The sequence below is a fragment of the Furipterus horrens genome, unplaced genomic scaffold (genome assembly GCF_987537825.1).
Source record: "Furipterus horrens unplaced genomic scaffold, mFurHor1.1.pri manual_scaffold_5, whole genome shotgun sequence".
Taxonomy (NCBI): domain Eukaryota; kingdom Metazoa; phylum Chordata; class Mammalia; order Chiroptera; family Furipteridae; genus Furipterus; species Furipterus horrens.
This window is the reverse complement of record NW_028327175.1, coordinates 115,262,281-115,277,546: the sequence shown is the minus strand read 5'-3', so window position 1 is coordinate 115,277,546 and position 15,266 is coordinate 115,262,281. Positions and strand designations below refer to the sequence as shown.

Genomic DNA, 15,266 nt, shown 5'->3' with positions numbered 1-15,266 from the left:
AGCCAGAAGGACCCTTTAAAAATGTAAATCCAATCATAACTGCCTTGCTGATCCTCCCATGGTTTCCGCCAAAGGGCATGAGATGCTTCATAATGAGTGGCTCCTGGTTACTGAATACATTCAAACACAGCATTGCCTCCTTCCCACTCAGGCAACTTAAGAGCTCAGAACACTGTTGACTTAAGTGTCATTTACTGGCCTCTAAATATGTTCTAGTCTAGGCCTTAGGGGAGCCAAGAGGACTTCTTAGTCCATGGCAATCATCAGAGAACTTGAATAGTTTACTTCTCTTCTCCACCAGCCACACCCAGCTTTGCATTTCCCCCTCCTCTCTCTCTCCAGTCCATGAAGACCCTGCAGGATTTGCTCACTGACATTTGTGCACTCAAGGTCACCACTGAAACCCTCAGGAAGGATGTGGACATGCTGAAGGACGTATTTAATAAGGTAGACCCTCCCCATCATCCTCCAAGCTGGCCATGCTGCTTGGACTGCAGGTGGTTGAGTGACAGAATAAATCTAGGAAGCCTGTTCTTAGTCAAAGAACACAGCCATGGGGCAGGAGATGGGGGCTGATGTGGTTCAGCCACTTGGCCCATCCCCCTGAACTGTCCATGACTTCCACCATGCTATGTTCCTCACCCTGCTCTCTTAGGACACCATTTGCAAGTGACAGAAACTTAGTTCATTCTGGCTTAGGTAAAAAGTCCAGGATGTCTTTAGGTATAGCTAGATCTAGGTGGTCATACCACATCAATACCTCTCTCTCTCAGTGATGATTTTCCTCTGGGTTGGCTTCATATTTAGGTAGGTAGGTAGGTATTCCCTAAGTCTTGGCTACTCCAGGCTTACATTCCATCAACTTAGGAGAGAGAGAACACCTCTTCCTCTTCTAGAAAGTTCTGTTTACGCTGAGAAGTGGAATAAACGTAGCACAAGCCTACATGCTAACTCCTTTTATAGCCACAAGGGCATCAACCTAGGCATATTCTAACTCCTTACCACGATGTGGAAGGACATCAAATTTCCGAAGTGTGATCTCTTAGCTGAGGAGTCAGAACTGGGCTCAGAAGTGAGCTCTACACACCCATCGAGTTGGTACCGTGGCTGAGGTGTTAACAACTAGCCTCCAAATTACATGATTTTGTTATTGTCCCCAGTGCAAACATCAGTGTACACATTTGATTGTCAGAACAACTGTGAGAACTTCAGTCATGGGCTAGGTAGCTCCCATCTGAGCAGAAAAGACACTGTTAGGAAACTGTCATGAAACACTAAAAAGGACCCTTAGACAAATCTGTTTGAAAAACAATGCCTACTCAGCACACCTCTTGGAGATTCTTATTGTACTTTTGTGGATTTCAGAGAAGTCCTACAATGCAAAAATCCACTGGGTGTTTTTTAAGCCCAACATTTCCCAAACTTATTTGTCCAGGGAACACTTTTCTACCCCTTTCTCACTCTTTGGGAAACATGTAGGGTTTTTCTTCCTTCTCCATCTCTTAGTCACTTAGAGCTAAGTCCTTATATTTGAGCAGTGGAAGAAGCAGGGCCGGGACCAGAACTTGTACTCCTAACCGTTGGGTTTGGCTCATTTGACAGGTAGACTTGGAAAGAGTAGACACTTTCTTTGATGATTTGAAAGGGCAAAACCGGAAGATGAATGCGCTGCAGCGGGATGTGGTAAGGGCCTCAGCCCATTCTTGCCCCTGGTCTCCCAACCTCCAAGTCCAGGGGTACCTGGGACTGGAATGGGTAAAGAGGGGAACACAGCCTGGAAACACTCATTTATTTGCAAGTATGGAGGACAGTGTGGACTTGGGAGCCACCCAAGGGCATCATACTGTCCAGGTTCATATCCCTCATTTCCAACCCCCTCCTTCACCTCCCAGGCTACTATCCAGAACAAGATTCTCACCATCCCCCAAACTGAGGACATGGTACTCTGGAGCGGCCTTCATGAGGCCATGTTCCCCCCGGTAAGTGAAGAAGGATAGAGGAAGGGGAAGTGTGAGGGAGCAGGCGGGGTGATTGCTGATCTGCCTGGAGCAGCCCTGGTCAGCCTAGCTTCCTTTTCCACAGGGAATTTTTCCACAGGGAGCTGCTTCACTACAGATGGAGGATTCTGATCTGTGGCAGGTTGCAGAGCAGTTCCCAGAGACTGACCATCCTCAGACCACTGAGTACCTTGACAGTGTTGGTCACAGCCAGGTCTCAGAGGCTGTCCAACTCCCCAAGCTCCTGGAGACCATTTGGCATTACCAGGTCCCAGGGCAACTACAGGAGAAGTCTGCCCAGGCAGTTCCACTCACTGGGGCCCATGGGTTGGGCCAGCCTCAGGTGCTCGAGCCTGGGTCAGCAGCCAAGCCTGGGCCTGCACCTGGACCTGGGCCTGGTTCTATGCCGGGGCCAGAGCCCAAGTCCACGCCTGCAGTTGGGCCCATGCTGGGGCCCAGTCTGATACCTGGGTTCACACTAGCGCCTGGGCCTCCATTCATTCCTAGGACTGCCCCTGGAGCTGAGCCTGTGTATGGACCAGGGCCTGTGTATAGACCTGGGCCTGCCCCGGGACCTAGGCCTGCGTTTGGACCTGGGCCTGCACCTGGAGCTGGACCTGGGCCTGCCTCAAGCCCTCAGCCCATACCACCAGGATTCTGGCCTTTACTGCCAGGTGGCTGGCCTCATCCCAGAGGCTTTCCCAGACCTAGCACTGGGCCTTTCTGGGGCTTAGGTTACTTACAGCCTGGCCAAGGTCCGTTGGGCCTCCTGTCTGCTCACAGTCAGGGTTTCAGGGCCCCTCCACCAGCCACAGAACCTGGCTCTGCTTGGCCTCGTCCACTGCGGCCACAGTTTCACCAGGCAGATAGGCGCCACCTCCCAGTTGTTTCAGAAGGTGAGGAACAAGATTATTTACATTACATGAAAGTCCCTCAGGCTATATCCCCCAGAGCTGAGGCCCCCAATGAAGTGCCCCCTAAGAGTTCTAAGTCTGCTTTTCAACGGATGAAAACCACAGCTGCTGCTGCCCGCTATGCAGCTGCTGCTACCTCAGCAGCCCGGGCAGCTGAGACCACTGCCAACTTTGTCAAGGATGCCCCTGCCACCAAACTGGCCACAGTAGCAACAGCCATGGCCACATCTGGGCCCTTGGGGGTCTTTGCAGATGTCGTGGGTGCTGGGTCTTCCCGTGGGGCCACAGACTCCATGGCTTTCACCAATGACAATGAGACTGAAGACTTGCAGGAGATGGACTGCGAAGACTTCTTCTCTTCTTCGTATGCTGCTGCCTTCATCCCTCCTGATGCTGCCCTCTCCCAGTCCATGCTGGCAGCCAAACAGGCTGTGACTCCCGAAGATAAAAAGAAAGTTGTCAAGTATACCATGAGCCACATAGCACAGATGCCTGTTAGACATGATTCCCTGAAAGAAGAGTTTGTCCAGCTGTCAGCCAACCTGCAAGAGCGCATGAGTTATGTAGGTAGGCCCAAACTGGCTCTGGGAAGGGCGGGAAGGGCTCAGGATCTCTCTGTGGCCTTTGAGAAGCACCTCCTCTCCTTTGTTTAACTGCCCCAACAAAATCTACATTCATCCATTTGTCATTCATTTGCTTTGGTGTAAGCATTAGCCTCTTACTAGTCTAGTCTATTCTTTACAATGGGTGTACAGTGAGGTCTTATCTTAGGACAGAGGGGCAATTAGAGTCTAAAGTTGGTGCTTAAAGAGGAAAATTTCATGTCAAAATTGCTCTTGAAAATCTCCCTTTCAATAGTCTCTAAAACACAGTACTATTGTACAGCGTTTTGATAAATCCAGATCCTCCAGAATGTCCAACAACACTGAATAGACCCCAGATGAAGTGATCAATCCAGGATTAGGAACAGCTGCCAGGCAACCATGTGGATCCTTAAAGATCATAGTCATATTCTGGGTGGCAGTGGGACCAGTAGATTTATGCTCCCATTTCATGCCCATGATGGGCATATGCTCACTGAGGGGTATAGAGAGGCACAGTGGCCCACTTCAGTGGTTCTCAACTTTTAGCTCACCTCAGCACCCCCTGGGGGGCTTGGTGAAGCACAGATCATGGGGCCCATCTCCAGTTTCTGACTCAGGCTATGGGAGAGGGGACTGCAGGGCGGCAGAATGTGCATTCCTAACCCTTCCTGGGGAAATGCTGCTGATGCTGCTCGCCTGGAAACCCACTCTGAGATCCATTTCCCTACCCTCTTTAAATCATTATCTTGCTGTCTTGCTCTCTGCCAAGTACAATAGTTGAATTAACCTAAGTCCAACCCATGTGCGTTGCCGCCCATGATGGGCAGTGCTGTTACAAATCTTGAAAAGAAAAAAAACTTTGCATAGCTACAAAGAACCATACTGAGCCGTGGCCAGCTTGGCTTAGTTGGTTGGGCATTGTTCCACAAACCAAAAGGTTTCCAGTTTGATTTCCAGTTAGGGCATATGCCTGGGTGGCGGGTTCAGTTCCCAACTGGGGCATGTGTCCCCAGCTGAGGCCAGTGAAAAAGGCAACTGATCGATGGTCCTCTCTCACATCAATAATTTTCTCCCTCCCTTTCTCCCTCCCTTCCCCTTCTCCCTGGGATTAAAAAACAACAACAAACAAATAAATGTACATTGATATCAGTGAATACTGGGGCACAGCTAAGGTTCTGATAGTAATGAATTTTAATTAAAAATGTAAAGCTGTAATAGCCCAAAGTCTACCTCTGACCAGCTGCTATGTTTGTTGAGAGAACTACAGTTAGGTTGTAAACATATCTTGGCCAGGATTTTTCATACATTCCTAGCTCCGTACTGTATATTAGTTTTTGGCCTCTCGTCTGGAACTGAATATAGCATACTTTTTAACATTATTTTTTCATTACCATTTATCCACCCTATACCCCCTTCCACCTCCACCCATCCCTCCCGTACAGTGTTTTGTTTTTTTTTTTTAACCCCTCTCCTCTTCTGTTAAATCTTCCTTTTTATTTTGTGGTGAATAATATACTTATAAATAAGGTACTTCATAGTTTTGCTCAGGGTCAATTTTGGGAGGAGAGTTAATACTGAAAAAAAAATTTCTTTTTTAGTTAATTCTGGAGCATTTTCCCTAGATCTGCTCTGTCTAATATGATAACCTGGAGACACCTGTGGCTGTTGAGTGCTTGAAATGGGGAGAATTCAAGTTCAGATATACTCTAAGTGGCAAGTACAAAGTGGATATTGAAGGCTTAGTACAGAAAAAAGAATGTGAAGCATCCCAGTAATTTTTATTATGTATTTAAATGATACTATTTTAGATATATTGTGTTAAGTAAAATATTTTATTAAAATGAATGTCACCTACTACCAGACAAGATGGAGGCATAGGTAGACACGCTGCATCTCCTTCCACAACTAAGAAGGAATACAACTACCTCAAAACTGGAGACAGCCACACATCCCAGAACATAGAGCTGCATGGAAGTCTAACAAACAAAGATATAAAGAAGAAATACTCACCTAGACAGGTAGGAGGGATGGAGCCAGGGCAGAGGACGCAGTGTGGAGGCGGTGACAGTGGCTGTGGCTGGTCAGAGGAAAGTGCAGTCATACATTTAAAAAAGTGGTGAGAGATACCTGGGGAGTGCTCCCAGCACCAGACCAGAATGTGCAGCTCATGGTTCCAGTGCCAGGGAAAATAAAGTCTCATTGCTTCTGACTGTGAAAACCAGTAGGGGGCTGGGACAGAGAAAGAAACTCCTGGTCACTCAGCAGAGTCTATTTGTTTAGAAGGCCCCCATATCCTAGAATATCCTCAGCCTCAATAACTCTGGGAACAATGACCAGGGCAACAACTGGAGACATGCCAGTCCCATATGGGAAGTGGGAGAAGTGCCTAGAAAGGGGCAAGTGCTGAGCAAGAGGCATTGTCCTCTCAGACTCCTCTGCCACATACAGCACCACAACATGGTGAAATGGGTCACCCCCTACTGATGAATACCTGAGGCTCTGCCCCTCATAATGTAACAGGTACGGTAGTTCTACCAAAGACACAGAGGCAAACACAGGAGGCTGTCAAGTTGAGGAGACAGAGAAGTATGGCCCAAAAGAGGGAACAGATCAAGGTTCCAGTGGGAGAACTAAGAAACAAGGAGATAGCCAACCTAACAGATGAGGTAGCCCACTTAACGTATGAAGAGTTCAAAACACTGGTGATAAAGATGCTCACAAACTTGACAGATATGTTTGAGTAGAGCAAATGCATAAAGGAAGAAGTGAAGGCTATGCTAAGTGAAACGAAGGAAAACCCACACAAAACCAATGGAGAAGGGAAGGAAATCGGGGTTCAGATCAATGATTTGGAACATAAGGAAGAAATAAACAGTCAACCAGTACAGAATGAAGAAACAAGAATTGAAAGGAACAGGAGGGGCTTAGGAACCTCTGGGACAACTTTAAACATGCCAACATCCAAACCAAAGGGGTGCCAGAAGAAGAGGAAGAGCAAGAAATTGAAAACTTATTTGAAAAAATAATGAAAGAAAACTTCCCTAATTTGTTGAAGAAAATAGACATACAAGTCCAGGAAGCACAGAGAGTCCAAAACAAGCTAGACCCAAGGAGGACCACACCAAGACACCTCATAATTAAAATGCCAAAGGCTAAAGAAAAAGAGAGAATCTTAAGAGCAGCAAGAGAAAAGCAGAGCGTTACCTACAAAGGGGTGCTTGTAAGACTATCAGCTGATTTCTCAAAAGAAACTTTGGAGGCGGGAAAGGACTGGCAAGAAGTATTCAAAGTGGTGAAATGCAAGGACCTACAACCAAGATTACTCTATCCAGCAAAGCTATCATTTAAAATGGAAGGGCAGATAAAGTGCTTCCCAGACAAGGTAAAGCTAAAGCAGCTCATCATCACCAAGCCCTTACTATATGAAATGTTAGAGACACATTTAAGAAAACTTAAGAAAAAGAAGATCAAAACTATAAACGTTAAAATGACAACAAGCTCACAACTATAAACAACCTAAAAAACAAACAAACAAACAAAAAAACTAAGCAAACAATCATAATAGGAACAGAATCATAGGTATGGGGATCATTTGGAGGGTTATCAGCTGGGAGGGGGAAGGGGGAGAAATGGGGAAATGGTGCAAGGATTAAAAAGCATAATTGGTAGGTACAAAATAGTCAGGAGGATGTTAAGAATAATATAGGAAAGGGTGAAGCCAAAGAACTTATATGCACAACCCATGGACATGAACTAATGGGGATGGGATTGCTGGAGGGAAGAGGGGTACTTGGTGGAGGAGAGCAAAGGGAAAAGAAATGGAAACAACTGTAATAGCATAATCAATAAAATGTACTTTCAAAAATTAAAGTCACCTGCTCCTTTTTAGATTTTTTAAATGAACTACTAGAAAACTTTAATGACGTCAAAGTCCCCCAAGTTCACCGCACCGTATCTCTATTGGACAGCACTGCCTCAGACATCTCGTAACAGAAGTAGGTGGGGCTTTCAACAAAGTGCATCCCCTATCCCTGCCCCCAACAGCCACCTCCTCCTTTGCTTTCAGCTAATATGGAAACCTCTGCCAAGCTTGGGATGACAGTGGACATACTGCAAGAAAAGATTGGCAATCTCCAGAAATGCAGGATGCAGGTCAGTGTCCCAGGCAGAAAGAGCTTTTATTAAGATGATGATGATGTGAGACAAGCTGATGGCAGACTATGACCCAGAACCAGATGGAACATTTGTCCTGTAGCTAAAAGGAGGCCTGGGCAGTGAGGGGCTGAGAAGGCAGCTGCAGCGCCACGTACTGCTCCAGCTGGTGCAGGGGTCCCAGTGTGTGGGCACATGTCCTAGGTGGTGGATCAGATGGCGGTTTGGGGATGGAAAAGAGGGTGGCAGGTTGGAGATACACTGGTCTGGTACATTCTTCAAGCCCCAGCTCACCCATGGTGACCTCAGAAGCAGAAGCCTATGATGTCTATGTCTCCCCCTTTTAGGAGGAGGAACTTGAGAGAATTTGGGGCCACCAAATAGCAACGATAAAGGATCACTACATCGTGCTGGACAGGGCAGTGGAAAAAATCCACATTCGCCTGGATGACTTAAAGGTTTGGAGATCTGGGAGGTCCCAGGACAGGCAGCTGAGGGGACAATTCCTCATAGGTATATTAGACCCTTCCCAAGTTTTCACATATGCACCAAAGGCAGGGGAACCAGTGGAAATTTTACTGGCATTTTCCTGTGCATAAATTATACTTCAATTAAAAACAAACAAATCCTGCCTCCCCCCACACATGCACACACACACATAAACAGAAGGGTCTAGATGGTGTCCATCTTCTTGACCACTGGGTCACCCACCCCTAGAAGGGTGCCTGGTGCAGAGTGAAGGCTCAAGATGTGCTGAAAGAATCACACGAATCAGAGGATTTCTTGCACTAACTGTTACATTCATAACTTTCCCCCTGCACCACTTCATTTCTGACCGATCAGTGCCAAAAGGCCTTTTTGGAACACCAGAGTTGCTGATGTGAGACATGTGGAGACGATACAGAACACTTACCAGGAGCTCACTCCACAAGACACCTTCTCCATGAGCCTGAGGGGTTCTGACTTGCTGAGCTGGACCTCAGGACTAGTCCATTCTATGCTTTGCCCAGACATTTGGAGAAAGGATCAAGGTCATTCCTAGTGGGAGATGACCACCTCCAAGAGTAGAAAGAGAAGGCCCAGACAGAAACAACTGAGGTGGTTTCCATGAGTGCTTCTGATCCCCAGTCAGGGAGCTATTGGTAGGATGCATTAGGATGCAGGGAGCAATAGGGGAGGACCCATACAGGGCAACTCGGACAGAAAAAGAACTCTATGGGGAGCCAGTTCCCAGTGTAAGTGCAGGTGGAAGGGAGAGCTCCTGGGCTGCATGTAGATGCAGGAGACAAGGGCTACAGGCCTGTGTGAGTACCAAGGTCAAAAACAACATTATCTCCTGCCAACTCTGGGCCCTTTTTCGTCACTGCTTCAAAGAGGCTGGGTTCCCGTGTCCTAGGGATATATTGGTGCCCTTCCTTGATGGAGATGAGCCAATTCATTAAACATGTCTGATGTGTGCCCAGCACTATGCCCTGCCCTGCGTGGGTGGGGAGGAAAGGTCACAGTATCTGTCTCTAAGTAGTCATCACTCATTAAGAGAAACTCTAGAGGATAAGGCCCAACCAAACAGCACCAAATGGATCAAAGCAGCCTTTGTCTCAACTTCCTTCCTGTCCTTTGTGCCAGCAAGAAAGAAGTACAGCTGTAATTACTTATAAAAGTTAACCCTGGAAAGACCTGGAAGAACATGTTTTGTATATAACACATTTTATTAAATATATCTTAAATGAACACATGCAAGAGATCAGCCCTTCCAGTAGAAATGAGGGCATGCAGACACATCAGGAATAGGTGTTACTGCTTTACCTGGGTGTCTGTGAGAAAATGTTATGAACATAACAAATGATGCAAAAAATCCTCTTATTCCTTCATTGAGTAATTCAGCCAATGTAACTGAGCCTTCACTCTGCACCGGGCCTCCTGCTAGGGCTTGGTGATACAATAGTCAACAAGACAGACATCAACTAGGCTCTTCTGTGTTTGGGAGTAAGCAGTGGTATTTGTGTTTTTGATCAAAGTATACTTTATGCACAGTAAAATGCCCAAGTTTTAAGCATAAGAGGTGGATTAATTTTTTGCCTATTTACATACCCATGTCACCACTACCCAATCAAGATGGAAACATATCTATCACCTTATTGAATTTTTATTTATTAATTTTTAGAGAAAGAGAGGAAGGAAAAGAGAGAGAAAGAATATTGATTTGTTGTTCCACTTTTTTTATGCATACATTTGTTGATTCTTGTATGTGCCCTGACTGGGGATCAAACCCACAACCTTGGCATATCAGGACAACACTCTAACCAACTGAGCTACCAAGCCAAGGCTATAGCCATTTCCTTAGAGAACATCTCTTAGAGTGTTTCCCACTAAGAACACAGCAGGAAAATAAATGAGGACAGAACTCTTTCTTTTTGACACAATGGAAAACATTATTTTGCAAGAGTATGTGATGAAGCTTTGCATTAATTAGAAATAAGTTTAACTTTGAATAACATAAACCCCCAAATAACTGATTGAAACAAGGTAACTCAGAAAAACAAGAAAGTCAGAGATGCTTGATCTAGAGCTGGTCTAGAATTCTATGACAAGTGATTTCCATTCATACGATCTCCTCAAGCTCCAAGGTGGCTGCTGGTGCTTTATAAATTAACTCCACATTCAAGCCAGCAGTGAAGAAGACGCTTGCCCACTTTCATTTTTACCCCAGTGGTCACCCCAAACTATAAGGGAGGCTGTGAAATGTAGTCATAATTCTGGGAGGTCAGATGCTAGCTAAAAGTTGGAGGTTCTGTTGTTAAAGGTGAGAGAAAGACCAGATATGAAGGGAGAAGTAGAAGCCTGTTTTCTACTTTGGAGGAAAAGTGACCTCTGGGGCCATGGCCCAGTGGGTGTGAGGTTCTTCCTAACCCACTGTGAGGGTCCAGTGAGTAGAAAGAGGGCAGGATTAATGGAGGGAGTTGGTTCTTAGTGGAGTCATGGTGATGGGGTACAGCGTGCGTGACATGTAAATGCTTGGCTGGTGAATAGACTATAATTTTTACTGTGACCTCATTACAGATCAGAAGAGATGAACTTGCCTTAGACATCTAGGGAGCCAAAGCACTAGCATTGGTTTATGCTTTCCTTCCTCAGGTCTGCCTCCCTGTGAAGCAAAGTTGCCATGCCCATCTCCAAGAGGACAGCTTCTCCCAAGTCCCACATTTCTCCCCTTCTAATCTGGACACCAGGAGTCCAGGAGCCCAAACCTTCCCATGTGCCCACCCTACCTGCTGTCCACCTGGCCTCACTGTCCCACAGCAAGGGTGGAGGTAAGAGGTGGGCATTATCCTCAGGGCTTCCGGCGTCGGCTGACATGCCCTTTGCTTCTGTTCTTAGACTCTCCATGCTCAAATAAAAAACCTAGAAATGCACAAGGTAGACAAAAGTGTGATGGAGCAGGAGTTGAAAGAGGTAAGTGAGCAGATTCCTCCCCCTCTCCTGCTACCCCATCCTGAGCCCCTGCTCTCCCACCCAGGGAACAGAATCAATTAACCAAGACAAATACTAGCAGAGAGACTTCACGGTCTTATTTATATGGAAGGGCTGGGGAAGCTTCTCAAATGTTGTACCATCAATTCCCATTTTCAGTGACTCAGGGTTAGTGACAATGTGTTATGTGAACTTAAAAATAATGCACCAACTTCTCTGTCATAGGAAAACCTCAGCTTAGATCTGATGATGGTTGTCTTTGAGTCATCACAGACCCACCCCAGGATTGAATTTAAGCCAAGGCTAGATGTTCAGGGTCCCAAACTTGAAAAAACAGACCAAAGTGGCCTGATCTCCCCAAGTGTCCCCTTACTCCCACCCCAGCAGCTCTGCTCCTCTGAGTCTCTTCTCTCTCTAGAAAGCTGACAGGAGTACCCTAGCAGGCAAGGCAAACCGTGTTGACCTGGAGACACTGGCAATGGAGCTGAATGAGATGATTCAGGGCACGCTCTTCAGGGTCATGTCCCACGAGGAAGACTGGAAGAAGGCTGTGGAGCAGCTCAGCAAGGACCTGGGTACCAAGGTGAGTTTCCCTCTATTAGTTATCACCGGCTGCATAACAAATCTGGAATTTAGCAACTTAAGCCAACAAGCATTTAGTTTCAGAAGGTCAAGAATTTGGGAGTGGCTTAGCTGGGTGGCTTGGGGTCTCCCATGAGGTTGTAGTCAGGATGTCATCTGGGGCTGCAGTCCTCTGAAGGTTTGACTGGGGCTGGAGGAACCACTTTCAAGATGGCATCCTTCCATGGGCAAGACTCCTCATTCCTCATCACATGAACTCCTTAAGGCTGCTCAGGTAGCCTCACAACATTGCAGCTGACTTCCCTCAAAACGAGTGATCCAAGGGAGCAAGACAGGTGCAGCTTTTACATTTATCAGCTAGAAATCTGTGGAGAGCTTTCTTTCATCAGTCTGAGCTGATTACCCTCAAATATGGTTCTTTCAGGAAAGAAACAATGATGAATTATTTCCTTTATAGACACTTTTCACATATTGATGGAAATAGCCACGTCCAAAATATGCTGGCAAATGAGGGTTTATATTTTTATTTCTTCTTTGTGAGTGTCACCATGAATCAAGGATTTTTATATATTCAATATTCAATTCATTCAATTAATTAACTATTTTGTCACTCTTTGGCCTGTGAGCTGGCTTCTGAGCCCTTTGACTGGACTTCTGTCATTAGATAACTGTTTTGTTTTCTTAAATGACAAGATATTCCAAGCTTATTGTCAACATTCTCTTCCTCAGACCTGAATCAGCCATATCTCTCTGGAGTCCTGGTTACTTTTAGTAGGGAATAGTGTTTAGAGACCAAAATCTGGGCACTGGAAGGAACACTTTAAAAATTCAGATGTTCCACTGTACAAAAGAGTCTGGCAGTTTTTCAAAAAGTTAGACATAGAATTACCATACTACTCAGCATTTCCATTCCTAGGTATATACCCAAGGGAAAAGAAAACATATCCATGTAAAACCTTGTGTAAGAATGTTCATAACAGCATTATCTGTAATAGCTAAAAAGTGGAAACAATCCAAATGTCCATCAATGGATGAATGGATAAACAAAATGTAGTCCAGCAATAAAATCAAATATTATTCAGCCATTAAAAGGAATGAAGTACTAATACAGGCTACAAGCTGGATAAACCTTGAAGACATTATATTCAGTAAAAGACACCAGACAAAAAAAGGCCAGATTGTATGATTCCATTTATGTGTAATGTTCAGAATAGGCAAATCTATAGAGACAAAGTACAATAGATTAGTGGTTCCCTACTGGGGTCTAGGAGGAAATGAGGAGTGACTGCTAATGGGTATGACGTTTCTTTTGGGAATGATGAGACTGGTATAAGATTGATTGTGGTTATTTGACAGTTGCACGATTCTGTGAATATATTAAATGTCATTGAATGTACACATTGCGCTCAGTAAATACGTGTTGAATGTGTGAATATAGATTGTCTTGAGACCATTGGGAGAAATGTGTCTCGGGCCTCAGGCCTGCAGTTGAGCATAGGGTTGGTTTTATCATTTGGAAGCCTTGCTTACTGGTAAGGTCATCTGGCAACTCCCCTCTAGCATTAGCATGCCTTAGGGGTAGGAATCTTAGCCCAAGCTTCGTCAGTTCCTTTTCTGCAACCACTTTTTCTGTTTAATCTTGTTATACTCTATGTACCTTTGCAGGTTACTGCAAATCCTTTTCTGGAAGGTGACAGGGTTTTAATTAATTGACTGAACACTCTTTTTCCCTTTGGCTGTTCCAGCTGGTCCACAGGGATTTGGATGATCTAAAGAAAGACCTAAATGAGGTCTGGCAAGTAGTCAGGAAGCTGCTCATTGAAGGCCTCCGATTCGACCCAGACAGCGCTGCTGGCTTTAGGAAGTGAGCCCCTTCCTGGGTAGTGGTGGAGCTTGTGGAGACTGGGGACCCTCTCTCCAGGGAGAAGCAAGAGGGGGATCCCAGAGGATTCTGGGAGCAAGAATTCCAAGATGAATGGACATGGGGAGAGGGGGCTGGGGCTTTCCAGCTGGGTGTGGAAAGGGTTTGGGATGAGGTTGAGAGCACCCAGGCGCTTAGACATGGGCAGCTCTGGTCTTGGTTGGCAGAGGGGCCCCAGGAGCACATCTGCTACAAAGCCCTTTTGCCACAAATGAGGAGGTTCAGGAAGGGAAGGAGCCATGCAAGTGGGAGCCTGGATAGATCTGGGAACACAGAACACAGCCAGTTTCCCTACCCCCATCCAGACAGCACCCCCCAGACAGAGGGATTAAATGTCCCTGGGAGCTGCTGTCCTCAAATCACCCCTCATGCCCCTGTGAAGGCTACTGTGTCTACTGTGAAGGTTAGCTTTCCAGAAATTCCCTTTTTTAAAAGACCTCCATTATGTTTAGGGCAGGGAGATACACTACACACACTTTTATTTTCTCACCTCTGCCCCAGGAGGTAACAAATGGGGGTCGGCAGAGGCCAGCAGAACTGAGCTGAGCTGGGCCAGGCCAGTGGGTGTAGGATGTGGGCCGAAGTCCTGGCCCTGATGAATAGACAGACCTGCACCTCCCCCAAGCAGTGCCTGGGGTCGGGGCAGCTTCGCAGGGCCTGACTGGGATGCCACAGCGGATGAATGTCTGTCTTCCAGGAAATTGTTTGAGCGGGTGAAATGCATTTCCTGCGACCGGCCTGTGGAGATGATGACTGGCCCGTGAGTACTACCACCAGGGGTCGCCAGTGCCCACCCTCTCTCTCGGGGACACACACACACACACACACACACACACACACACACACACCATACACACACACCCCCACACACACACACCATACACACACACACACACACACACAGCATGTGCCTGCAGGGTTCTACAAACATCATTTATACGCACATCCACTTACATGTGCTATATGGGTCATTTCATTTGCTCCCTGTCCCTGGGCGGGCCACCATCATCCCTTCTTTCCTTTATCAGCCCTGACTGGTGCCCACTGTCCTAGGGACTGGGTCAGCTCCAAAAGAAAAATAATGGTGCCCTGGCTGGGTTGCTTAGTTGGTTGGAGTGTCATCCCATACACCGAAAGGTTGCAGGTTTAATCCCTGATCAGGGCATATACCTAGGTTGTGGATTCGGCTCCTGGTTAGGGTGCCTACGGGAGACATCTGATTGATACTTCTCTCTCTTTCACTCTCTCTCTCAAATCATATTGATTTGAGGATTTAAATAACAATAACAATAATAACAATGGAAGAAAACTGTTGAGAAAAGCAGAACTTTCTGGGAATTTCTTACATGAGTTTTTATGGTCTAATACTTCATTTATTCATGTGAAATTGACATAACATGAGATTAACGATTTTAAAGTGAATGAGTCAGTGGCAGTTCATTTACCATAATGTGCAACCATCACCTTTAATTCCAAAACATTTTTATTGTCCCAAAAGGAATCCCTAGACTTATTAAGCAATCACTTCCATTGCCTACTCCTCTCAACCCCTGACAAGCTTGAATCTCCTTCTGTCTATAGATTTGCCTATGCTAGACATTTTATGGAAATGGAATCATACAATAGTCTCTTGTGTTTGGCTTAT

The 15,266-nt window shown here is 46.0% G+C and overlaps 1 protein-coding gene across 1 annotated transcript in view; it reads left to right on the top strand.

The window, feature by feature from the left end:
* Positions 1 to 15,266, top strand: part of CUNH16orf96 (chromosome unknown C16orf96 homolog) — a 39,459-nt gene that overhangs the window by 11,878 nt on the left and 12,315 nt on the right. The window contains exons 2-11 of the mRNA XM_090279160.1: positions 343 to 447; positions 1,603 to 1,683; positions 1,893 to 1,979; positions 2,083 to 3,478; positions 7,562 to 7,647; positions 7,995 to 8,105; positions 11,026 to 11,100; positions 11,537 to 11,701; positions 13,446 to 13,564; positions 14,319 to 14,381. Of these exons, the coding sequence (XP_090135286.1) occupies positions 343 to 447; positions 1,603 to 1,683; positions 1,893 to 1,979; positions 2,083 to 3,478; positions 7,562 to 7,647; positions 7,995 to 8,105; positions 11,026 to 11,100; positions 11,537 to 11,701; positions 13,446 to 13,564; positions 14,319 to 14,381 (2,288 nt within the window). The remainder of the gene's footprint in view (positions 1 to 342; positions 448 to 1,602; positions 1,684 to 1,892; positions 1,980 to 2,082; positions 3,479 to 7,561; positions 7,648 to 7,994; positions 8,106 to 11,025; positions 11,101 to 11,536; positions 11,702 to 13,445; positions 13,565 to 14,318; positions 14,382 to 15,266) is intronic.